Genomic DNA, 12,079 nt, shown 5'->3' on the forward strand with positions numbered 1-12,079 from the left:
TGGTGGATAAAGGAGGGTAGTTGTGAAAAGAAAAGGAAAAATGGTGGACCCTGGGGTGGTGGGAGAGATGTTGGATGAAAGTATATTTGAGAAAAAGAAAGTTGGTGATCTGGGGATCCATCGCTGCAGCCGCTCTTTCATTCTTCAGGCCGTTGGCAACATGAGTGAAGTAAACACGCTTTCTTAAAAGTCACTGGCTCCCAGTAATCTCTAGGGTTTACTTTAAATGTGCCTGCCTAACATTTAAGATCTTGCATCGCACTCTTCCTCCTTTAATTCCTTTGTCTTGGAATTCTGCAAGACCTGATATTACCAGATCTATCCAAAAGTTTAAATGGAGATGGAAGACAGATAAAGACGAAACCATCAAATGGGCAGGAGACCCAAGCACAGGGGTGTCCAATGTCGGTCCTCGAGGGCCGCAGTCCAGTCGGATTTTCAGGATTTCCCCAATGAATATACATGAGGTCTATTTGCATGCACTGCTTTCTTTGTATGCTAATAGATCTCATGCATATTCATTGGGGAAATCCTGAGGACCGACAAGATCAAGAGAAAACAGAGCCTAGGATCAACATTTGAATAATGACCAGACAACAAAAGGTAGAAAAAAATAATTTTATTTTCAATGTCAGATTTGAAATGTGGACCATTGGTTTTTTATTTTGTTTAGGTAGGAGGAAGAGGCTACAAAATCTTTGAAAGGCTGAATGAAACGGACACATTTTCCCTGAATGGGGCAGGACCACTGGTGTGTCCATTTCCCCAAAGCAGATGTAAAAAGAAGGTTCGTTTGGCTTCCCTTGCAAAAGTGGCGGGAAAGCGCTAGTACTCCTGCGAGGGCTGCGCGCTCTTCTTGGGCGCCGCCGAGCCCGTCTTCTTGGGCAGCAGCACGGCCTGGATGTTGGGCAGGACCCCGCCTTGCGCGATGGTGACGCCGCCCAGCAGCTTGTTCAGCTCCTCGTCGTTGCGGACGGCCAGCTGCAGGTGGCGCGGGATGATGCGCGTCTTCTTGTTGTCCCGGGCCGCGTTGCCCGCCAGCTCCAGAATTTCGGCCGTCAGGTACTCGAGCACGGCGGCCAGGTAGACCGGGGCGCCGGCGCCCACCCGCTCCGCGTAGTTGCCCTTGCGCAAGAGGCGGTGCACGCGGCCGACGGGGAACTGCAGGCCGGCGCGGGACGAGCGCGACTTGGCTTTGGCGCGAGCCTTCCCGCCGCTCTTTCCTCTGCCCGACATGGCTGCCGACTGGCGCCTGGCCGCGCGGCGCTCACCCTTTGAATGCCGGCCGCCCTGGGCCCGAGCCTGCCGGGAACGGTAGTTCGCTGCGCCCAGCCGCCGCCCGCGCCGCCCTCTGCCGGGACCACAGCTCCCACACTGCCCCGCGCGCCCACTCGGCCGTTGCTCCGTTTGAACTGAATGGCGAAGGCGCCAATCCTCCCACGCATGCGCGCAGATGATGAAGGCTCCGCTCGCCTCGCCGGGCCCGGAGCTCCCGGAGCCGTGGCGCCTCTACCTGCTCGAGACCCGCCTCCGCACCTACAGCAACTGGCCCTTTACGGAGGGCTGCGCCTGCACCCCGGCCAGGGTAAGAGGTGGGGGGAGACTTAGGCAGGCGCCAACACGGTCCCTGCTCGGTAGAGCTAAGGCAGAATAAACGTCCTTGAGCGACGCGTGTCTTCAGTTGCTACCAAGACAGGGCGATTGCTGAAGGATGTGCCCCAATCCAAGTGTCCTAATGACAAAAGACACAGAAGGGTCAGACCAGAGGCCCAACAGGTCCAGGACCAATCCCTTCTTGAACCCCAGTACCGTACTCTGTCCTTTCACACCCTCTGGAAGCTCATTCCAGGTGTCCACCACCCGTTGTGTGAAGAAAAACTTCCCAGCATTGGATCGGAATCTGTCCCCTTTCCACTTTCTCCATGTCCTTCATGATCTCAATCAAGTCCCCTCTAAGTCTTCCCTTCTCCAGGGAAAAGAGCCCCAGTTTTTCCAGGTGTTCCATACTCTTTATCAGACGTGTCGCTCTCCTCGGAACCTTCTCGAGTATCGCCATATCCTTCTTAAGGTACGATGACCAATATTGGACGCACCATTGACCGATACAACGGCAGGATAATTCTTTCGTTCTGCTTTTAATACCCTTCTTGATTATACCTAGCATTCTATTTCTGGGAGGGGGAGGGGTGGGGTAAACGATAGCAGATGAAAGACCGGAATGGACTGTCAGAAACGGAGGTTTTGATAAAGTAATTTGGCTTAATTTTATTTCTGGCCAGGAAAGATTTACATCAAAAGTAGGAAAACGGTCTTGCCAGATCCTTCTTTATAATCGTAACATAAATGTTTATTCATCCCAGGACAAGCAGACATGATATTCTCACATGTGGGTAACGTCATCTACGGAGCCCCGACGCGGACAGCTTTTCAAGCAAACTTGATTGAAGATTCAAGTTTGCTGTGCTGCACCACGCATGTGTACCTTCCTGCCCACTAGAGGGCCCTCCTCGTGGTCTCCAGTTCATTTTCTTCCGCGGAGCCACGAAGTCCTGTACTTTTTTGTCTCTGCCCAAAGTGCCTTCTAGCACCACGGGCAGGACTCAGTGGGATGATCGGCCTCCAAGCACCGGATGCACCAACGATGCGGGTCCGTTAGCGAAAGGAGGCGCTCGCACCTGGTGCACTTTTTAAACCCGGTCAGAGGCCGGGACATAAGCGAAAGAACCTGGCCGCGGCCAATCAAGGCAGCACGGCTGCGACAAACCGGGAGCCCCCGGGCGGTCAAAAACTCGCAAAGAAAGAAGAAAAGAAAATAAGAAACACGCGCACAGCGACTCTCCGCTTCAAAAAACAAGAAAGCCGCGGTGCTAGAAGGCACTTTGGGCAGAGACAAAAAAGTACAGGACTTCGTGGCTCCGCGGAAGAAAACGAACTGGAGACCACGAGGAGGGGATGCACCCTCTAGTGGAGCAGGAAGGCACATATGCGTGGTGCAGCACAGCAAACTTGAATCTTCAATCAAGTTTGCTTGAAAAGCTGTCCGCGTCGGGGCTCCGTAGATGACGTCACCCACATGTGAGAATATATGCCTGCTGTCCCTGGATAACACCTGTTACGGTAAGTAACTGTGCTTTCTATACGGTTTACAAAAGAGATGGGCTGACCGTTGTCAGTGGGCTACAATACATAGACAACAAGTTAACAAGTCCTCCCAATTACCTTGAAAAAGGAGCCAAAAAAACAGCTCAATGTCTAGGGTTAACATGGCCCTGCCCCAGCTCCACCCCAACACTAGCCCATTATGCCCCCAAACCATCCCATCGGGCTAGCCCAGCGTTAAGTCACCTGCATGACCAGGGGAGAGGCTAAACTTTGCACTCCTGCCCCTCCCGGCGCAAGAACGCTCCTGAATCGCCTAATTTGTACAGTCCTTGTAAGAATTGATATTAGGAGAGCCTAAGGACTCCATCCCAACAAGATCTGAGGCTAGAATTGCACTGTTGGATAAACAGGAAGCTTTGGAAAATAAGATAGCTAAAAATCCAAGATGACCGCAGCTACGAAATTTGTGCTAAAATTGCAATGTTTTACACACTCATTAAAGTTAAAACAAAAACCAGTGTTTTTTAAGGTAAAAGAATAGAGTGGAACATGCAGAAACCATGAAAACCCTACTTTTCAGACGTACCCCGATTCACTGCACAGGCTGTGACCTATTTGTAGATCTGTGCTGCAGCCTGCCTCAGCTCTCTTAAAGTAGCTGGATTAGAGAATCACTTCCTCATCCTGGAAACGCCTCTGTAACACTGATCTTTGGGCTGCCAGTCAGACCCTGTGCCTGACAGAACCTCCACCCCTGCAGAGGTGAGAAGAAGCAGCCGGCATCTAGCGAGACACCGCCGAGCCTCCTAAGGGCGCTTAACAGCCTGCTTGACTCCTGCTTAACAGTAGGTAAAATAATTTCAGGGACGGCCCTGAACGCGAAAGAAAACTAAGCAGGCTGACTAACAGGTAACCACTGGGATTGACCTATCAGCTACAGACATAACTCTGTGTGTTCTCAATGCAGGCAAAGTTTAAGAAATACTCCACAAAATTCCTGAAAAAAAAGACTAAAAACACCAAATAAAATGTGGAGAGCAGAACAAACACACTCCTGCAGGCACAAGTGTAGAAAGAAAATACTGGGAGCACAGTGAAGTACAGAAGAGGCACAGAAAAATCCAAACTGGATTCCTTCTGCAAATGACACGCGACCAGAGGGATACTACCCACTTGTCTAGAATGCCTCACCTATTGCACTGGAAAGAAGATTAGGAAAAGTAAGAAAATTGGCAGATTTAAGGTCATCTAGAAGCATTGGATGAAGGCAGGTGTACGCACTTATGTAATATCTTATGGTAATCTGCTTGACTTTTCATGATTGCAACACAAATTTGTCCTTAATAAATCACAAAATTACAGATGGTTGCAGTTGAAGCAGGCCATTCAGGAGGGGTTCCCTGAGTGGAAAAATCTTACAAATCAGTATAGCTTGCCGATTTTATGTTTTCAGGTGGACTTCTTGGGGCACTAGGCCGCTAAGTGGTATAAATTAATATTTGGATTTTTGAATAAAAAAGGAACTTGTCTAACTTTGTCTTAAATACCTGGAGGGTGTTTTCCCCTGTAACAGCCTCCGGAAGAGCGTTCCAGTTTTTCACCACTCTCTGGGTGAAGAAGAACTTTCTTACATTTGTACGGAATATATCCCCTTTTAACTTTAGAGAGTGCTCTCTCGTTCTCTCTACCTTGGAGAGGGTGAACAACTTGTCTTTATCTATTAAGTCTATTCCCTTCATTATCTTGAATGTTTCGATCATGTCTCCTCTTTTCAAGGGAGAAGAGGCCCAGTTTCTCTACTCTCTCTCACTTTACGGCAACTCCTCCAGCCCCTTCTCTGGACCCTTTCGAATGGTATTGTGTCCTTCTTCATGTACGGCGGCCAGTGCTGGACGCAGTATTCTAGGTGGGAGCGTACCATGGCCCAGTACAGCGGCATGATAACCTTGTCCGATCTGTTTGTGATCCCCTTCTTAATCATTCCTTGCATTCTGTTCGCCCTTTTTGCCGCTGCCGCACATTGCTTCATTAACTTGTCTACCAGTACCCCCGAGTCTCTTTCCTGGGGGGGTCTCTTCGAGTACTGCACTGGACATCCTGTATTCCTGCATATAATTTTTGTTACCGACATGCATCCACGTTAAACCTTATTTGCCATGTCGCGGTCCTCCAGACTGGCACAGAACGGACGGGTTTACGTTCCTCCGCTAACAGATGGAGACTGAGACATAATGACTTTTGGCAGTAGTACAAGTGGGCTGTGCAGTCTTTTCTGGGGTTGTTAGGGCCTGTTGGATCTGATTAGTGATCTTTCTCTTGTCCCTTTTTGCTGTCTGGACAGAACTTGGGGGACACTCGGGAGTTCTACTGACCTCAGGGGGTGCCACACTTGAAAGGGTCAAGTCCCTCTCATATCCCCACCTCCCCAAATGTTATTTCTTTAGAGGAGCCTCAACTGTACGCCTGGCCACCCTTCAGGCACAGACTACAGTTTAGAGAGCCTGTGTAGCTGTGAGATGGGGGGGGGAAGCCCTGAAAAGATAAAATAAGAGGGTCTGAGGCAGTGTTTTGTAGGTCTCCTGCGCTTACGTTATGAGCTCTTTTAAAAAGCAGAAGAAGTGCGTTTTATGTACGCTTTGAGCAGTTGATGCAGCTGATGTGTGCACAAAGCGTTCCAGCCGTGAGGGGGTAGCCGGTTTCAGGTGCCGGTGTGCACATGCCAAGGTTTCCTTAACTGCTGACTGTCAGCGAGATAAGGCTTTGACTACCTAGGGTGCTGAGGATTCCTTTTCTACTACTGCAGCTGCTGCTTGCAGTTCTGATTTAGTAACTGTGCATGAGTATGAATGGTTTGGACAAATTACTGGAGAAAAAGTCCATAGTCTGTTATTAAGAGACACATGGGGGAAGCCACATGTATTGGTAGCATGGAATATTGCTACACCTTGGGTTTTGGCCAGGTACTAGTGACCTAGATTGACCACCGTGAGAACGGGCTATTGGGCTTGATGGATCATTGGTCTGACCCAGTAAGGCAAAATGTTCTTATGTAACCGTGAGACATTTCACAACATGCACATATTTGTTTCAACATGCTTACTACTTTCTTTCATACTCGGGTAGGTAAATTATTGAATGCCCCTCGTATTTGCTTAGCACATTTACTTTTTCCTCATCACTCTCCACATAGTAGTTCCTAGCCCCTGTGCCTTAGATGGGGAATGTAAGTAGAATGGGGGTACATGTGTCTTAGGGTAGGGAGAAGGTAGACGTAGAGTGGGGCAGAGGTCATGCCATTAATACAGCAGGGGTTCAAGGTGGCAGGGGTGCATTTGTGCTCCAAGGAAGGACCTCAAAAGATGGGAGTTGGTCTTTTGTTTGCAAAGTTATCACTGCTGTGTTTAAGCAGTTGGCAGAAATGTGAGTTTTGGAAGATTTGGTGAGGAATTTTATTTTTCTTTGCTTCACTAGATGGCTGCAGCAGGATTCATCCATTGTCCAAGCGAGAACAGCCCTGATGTGGCTCAGTGTTTCTTCTGTTTCAAGGAGCTGGAGGGATGGGAGCCTGATGATGACCCCATGTAAGCATCCATGCACATGTTCACTACTGTTTCCCATAGTGGGGGTGGTGGTTTATCTCTCAGGTAATGAAGGTATTGACTTGCCCAGGGACCCAAGAAGCATTAGTAATGGAAGCAGGTTTAAAAACCCTGGCTGTCATCTCAGTGCAGGCTACTTCTGCTTTCTTTTCCATTCTGTTTAAGCTGCCTGGTTTCTATTATGTTCCACTCCCTCACATATCCCTTTTTCTCACATGCTTTTTACTTTTGTGATCCCATATTCTTGTTGTTATGGTATTTTCATTATTGCAGTGGTCTCAAACTCGCAGCCCGGGGACCACATGCGGCCCGCCAGGGACTATTTTGAGGCCTGCAGTATGTTTATCATAATCACAAAAGTAAAATAAAACAGTTTCTTGATCATATGTCTACAATATTATTATTAAGACTTAGCCAAAAGGAAAGATTTATAAACTATAAAGCAGGGGTAGGGAACTCTGGTCCTCGAGAGCCGTATTCCAGTCAGGTGTTCAGGATTTCCCCAATGAATATGCATGAGATCTATTTGCATGCACTACTTTCAATGCATATTCATTGGGGAAATCCTGAAAACCCGACTGGACTATGGCTCTCGAGGACCGGAGTTCCCTACCCCTGCTCATGCAAAACTGTCATTTCTTTAATAAGACATTAACTATTTTTTTCTGAGGCCCTTCAAGTACCTACAAATCCAAAATGTGGCCCTGCAAAGGGTTTGAGTTTGAGACCACTGCATTATTGCATAAGACTTGCATAATTAGGCCAGTTATATATCAGTTAATATATAGGCTGTGGCATTTTATTTACTTCAAATATTTGTAAAACCGCCTATCCATCCTCTGCAGCAAAACAGATGATATAAAACAAAAATGTATATATGATCCAGGCTGTGGCATTGGAGTTGTTTATTTTATTGACTACAACTTTACAACTCCTGTTTTGAAGTTAAAAAAATTACCATATAGAACTTTAAAAAAATTATTTTATACTTATATACACACATCTTTATCCACTTTAAATCCACAGCACAAAATGTAAAGCCTAATATCAGTTGGAGTCAAAGGTTTTGTGTACCGACTCCACAGCATACACTAATAGCTATTATCCCAGGACAAGCAGGCAGCATATTCTTAACGCATGGGTGATATCACTGACGGAGCCCCGGTATGGACCTATTTAACTAGAAAGTTCTAGTTGGCCGCACCGCGCATGCGCGAGTGCCTTCCCGCCCGACAGAGGAGAGCGTGGTCCCCAGTTTCTTCGTTTCCGCGGAGCGAAGAAGACGCATGTGCTTTCAACGGCTGTTGAAATCTCCTTCCTTGCCTTCCCGCTCGCGTATTTTTCTTATTTTATTCTTCCCTTCGGGTTTTCTTTTTATTTCGTTCAAAAAAAAACACAAAAAACCATTATTAATTAGTTTTTTTTCCCTTATTTTTCTGGCCGGCCCCGGCGGGGCCTGTTGCCAACATACAGGCCTCCGGGTTTGATTTTGCAGAGGCCGTATTTCCATTCATGCCCCCTCAGCCGGGCTTTAAGAAGTGCCAGCGGTGTGCACGCCCGATCTCTCTCACTGACCCACACAATTGGTGTTTACAGTGCCTGGGTCCAGAGCATCGGGCTGACACCTGCACCCGCTGTGCCACTCTTAAAAAACGTGCGTTAAAAAATCGGCAGATCCAGCAGAATATTCTTTTCGGCACCGGTTCTGCCATGGAATCTGCCACACCATCGACGGCGCCACCGAAGTCGGCACCGACTACATCGACACCGCCTGATCCTTCCTCGGGGTCGATAGCGCCAGGTAAGCCGGCTAAGAAGCCTTCCACTTCCCTTGAGCGCCCTCCTGCCACAACGGCGACACCGGTCCTCCTGGCATCGCGCCGGCCCTGCAAACGCTCCGCCCCGATATCGGTGAGTGCCTCGTCATCGGCCTCCTCATCGCCGGGGCGTGAAGCGGCACCTATGGTACCGAAAAAGAAAAAAGCAGTACCGGTGCCTCCTTTGGACGACCGCATAGCGGCCATACTCCAAACCCAATTGCAGGAACAACTACAGCAACAGCTCCAACATCTGTTGCCGGCAATGTTGACCCCGCTACTTCCGGTACCGGACCGGCCCGAGCATCGCTCCATACCACCGGAGTCCACTCCATCGGTGCCATTGAACACATCCATGCCGGTACTCTCGGCAGAACCCATTAATCCTCTCATTCAACTACGATCTGACGCCGATCCTCCCCGACCCTATGGGAGGAATCCCAACCCGGTACCGATGAGGAGCCTTCCTCATCCGATGAGGAACCTTCCACACTTGATACCGGTTCCAAGCCTGAACAATCCTCGTTCACCAAATTTCTTCGAGAGATGTCAGCGGCTCTCTCTATACCTTTGGAATCTGACTCTAAGAAGTCACAGGCTTTCCTAGATGCCCTAGACTTCGAGCAACCACCCAAAGAATTTCTCAAGTTACCTGTCCACGACATCTTACGGGAAACTTTCTATAAGAATTGGGAAAACCCTCTCACGGTACCGGGCGCCCCTAGAAAACTGGACAGTCTCTACAGGGTCATTCCTATCCCGGGGTTTGACAAACCCCAACTACCCCATGAATCCCTTCTGGTGGAGTCCACTTTGAAGAAAACCCAGGGCTCCAGTGTATATGCTTCCACCCCTCCTGGCAGAGAGGGGAAAATGATGGATAAATTTGGCAAGCGCCTTTATCAAAATGCCATGCTTGCAAACAGAGCCAATAATTACACCTTTCACTTCTCCTTCTACATGAAGCACCTAGTGAATCAACTTTCTTCTCTACAGAAATATCTGCCTGAACATAAGGTCCCTCTCTTTCAACAACAAATTTCCGGTCTGCTCCAACTCCGAAAATTCATGGTCCGCTCCATCTATGATTCATTTGAGCTGACCTCTCGAGCATCTGCTATGGCTGTTGCCATGAGACGTCTAGCCTGGCTGAGAGTTTCCGACCTCGATATTAACCACCAAGTCCGCCTGGCTAACGCACCGTGTCTTGGTGATGAACTTTTTGGAGAGTCCCTGGATTCCACCACCCAGAAACTCTCCGCTCATGAGACGAGGTGGGATACTCTCATCAAACCAAAGAAAAAGACTCCGCCTGCTCGCCCTTACAGACAGCGATCTTCCTACCAACGTAGGTTCTCCGCCAGACCTCTTCAGCCACCTCCGCAACAACCTCGCCGACCTCGTCAGCAACATCAATCTCAGGCTCGCCCCCAATCTCATCAACCTGCCAAGCCTCTCCCTCAGTCAAAACCTGCTCAGCCCTTTTGACTCCTTTCTCCAGGGCATAGCCAGTCTCTCACCAGCGTTACCTCTTCCTCAACCTATCGGAGGACGCCTGCAACTTTTTCTCAGCCGTTGGGAGGTCATCACATCCGACCAATGGGTCCTCAACATCATTCGCCACAGCTACTCTCTCAACTTCCAGACTCTTCCACCAGACAATCCTCCCGTAGAGTCTGCTTCTCAAACCCTCCTCCTCCTTCAGGAGGTCCAATCCCTCCTTCTTCTCAATGCCATCGAAGAAGTCCCCCAAGACCAAAGGGGTCAGGGATTCTATTCCCGCTACTTCCTGGTACCCAAGAAGACAGGAGACCTCCGTCCCATCCTCGATCTCAGGGACCTCAACAAGTGTTTGGTCAAGGAAAAGTTCAGAATGCTCTCCCTTGCCACGCTTTACCCTCTTCTCTCTCAACACGACTGGCTATGTTCCCTAGACCTCAAAGAGGCCTACACTCACATTCCAATCCATCTGACTTCACGTCGCTACCTCCGATTTCAAATTCAGCACCGCCACTACCAATACAAAGGGCTACCCTTTGGCCTTGCATCATCGCCCAGGGTGTTCACCAAGTGCCTTATTGTAGTGGCGGCCTTCCTCAGGTCTCACAACCTCCAGGTGTTCCCATACTTGGACGATTGGTTGGTAAAAGCTCCTACGTCTCCACTTGTGCTACAGGCCACTCATCACACCATCTCTTTCCTCCATCTCCTGGGGTTCGAGATCAACTACCCCAAGTCGCATCTGCTTCCCACACAGCGACTTCAGTTCATTGGAGCAGTTCTCGACACCACTCTGATAAGGGCATTTCTCCCCTCAGACCGCCAACGGACTCTGCTCCGCCTCTGCCATCAGGTGCTCCTTTGTCGCTCTATTCCTGCTCGGCAAATGATGGTCCTCTTGGGCCACATGGCCTCGACGGTCCATGTGCTTCCTCTGGCGCGACTCCACCTCAGGACACCTCAGTGGACTCTAGCCAACCAATGGTCACAGACTACGGATCCTCTTTCTCATCCCATCTCTGTGACATCGTCTCTTCAGCAATCTCTTCAATGGTGGTTGAACTCCTCAAATCTTTCCAGGGGTCTACTCTTTCATCTGCCCCCTCACTCCATGATCATCACCACGGATGCCTCCCCCTATGCGTGGGGAGCTCACATGGGAGATCTTCGCACCCAGGGACTCTGGACCCCTCAGGAGCGTCAACATCACATCAATTTCCTGGAACTCAGAGCCATGTTCTATGCTCTCAAGGCCTTCCAGCACCTTCTCTACCCTCAGGTTCTTCTCCTGTGCACAGACAATCAAGTCGCCATGTACTACATAAACAAGCAAGGCGGCACCGGGTCTCCCCTCCTCTGTCAGGAGGCCATCCAAATATGGACCTGGGCCATGGCCCACAGTCTCTTCCTCAGGGCTGTATACATCCAGGGCGAACAGAACTCCCTGGCCGACAATCTCAGCCGCATCCTTCAACCTCACGAGTGGACTCTGGACCCTCCAACACTCCACTCCATCTTTGCTCGATGCTCATCCACTGGTTTCCCGGTTCATGAAAGGCCTCTTCAATGTCAAACCACCTCTGAAGCCTCCTCCTGTCGTCTGGGACCTGAATGTGGTTTTATCAGCCCTCATGAAACCCCCTTTTGAGCCTCTTGCCACAATTTCGCTCAAACTTCTAACATGGAAGGTGCTTTTCCTCATTGCCGTCACCTCTGCCAGGAGGGTTAGTGAGATGCATGCACTGGTCGCCGATCCACCGTTCACTGTTTTTCACCATGACAAGGTGGTTCTGCGGACCCATCCTAAATTCCTTCCCAAGGTGGTCTCGGCTTTTCACCTCAACCAGTCCATTGTGTTGCCTGTCTTTTTCCCTAAACCCCATTCTCATCCTGGGGAACAGGCGTTGCACACGCTGGATTGTAAGCGTGCCCTGGCATACTACCTTGACCGTACCAGGGCTCACCGCTCGTCCCCTCAGCTCTTTCTGACCTTCGACCCTAACCGTCTGGGTCGTCCTGTCTCTAAACGGACGCTTTCCAACTGGCTTGCTGCCTGTATTG

At 49.6% G+C, this 12,079-nt stretch overlaps 2 protein-coding genes across 3 annotated transcripts in view; one reads left to right on the plus strand and one right to left on the minus strand.

Moving 5' to 3' along the window:
• Positions 1-599: 599 nt before the first annotated feature.
• Positions 600-1,271, minus strand: LOC117367597 (histone H2A-like). The gene has a single exon (XM_033960292.1). It carries the CDS (start codon positions 1,234-1,236, stop codon positions 826-828), a length of 411 nt encoding a protein of 136 aa, XP_033816183.1. The 5' UTR covers positions 1,237-1,271; the 3' UTR covers positions 600-825.
• Positions 924-12,079, plus strand: part of BIRC5 (baculoviral IAP repeat containing 5) — a 29,000-nt gene continuing 17,844 nt past the window's right edge. The window contains exons 1-2 of one of the 2 annotated variants that reach the window (XM_033960291.1): positions 924-1,062; positions 6,574-6,683. In XM_033960291.1, the coding sequence (XP_033816182.1) occupies positions 6,574-6,683 (110 nt within the window). In that variant the 5' untranslated portion in view covers positions 924-1,062. Of the gene's footprint in view, positions 1,063-1,416; positions 1,586-6,573; positions 6,684-12,079 lie in introns of those variants that run through there. The other variant, XM_033960289.1, reaches the window with a different exon arrangement.

The sequence above is a fragment of the Geotrypetes seraphini genome, chromosome 10, assembly GCF_902459505.1.
Source record: "Geotrypetes seraphini chromosome 10, aGeoSer1.1, whole genome shotgun sequence".
Classification (NCBI taxonomy): Eukaryota; Metazoa; Chordata; class Amphibia; order Gymnophiona; family Dermophiidae; genus Geotrypetes; species Geotrypetes seraphini.

Bases quoted from the DNA above. Each gene is read 5' to 3' on its own strand.
- LOC117367597 (XM_033960292.1), bottom strand. From the start codon at position 1,236: ATGTCGGGCAGAGGAAAGAGCGGCGGGAAGGCTCGCGCCAAAGCCAAG.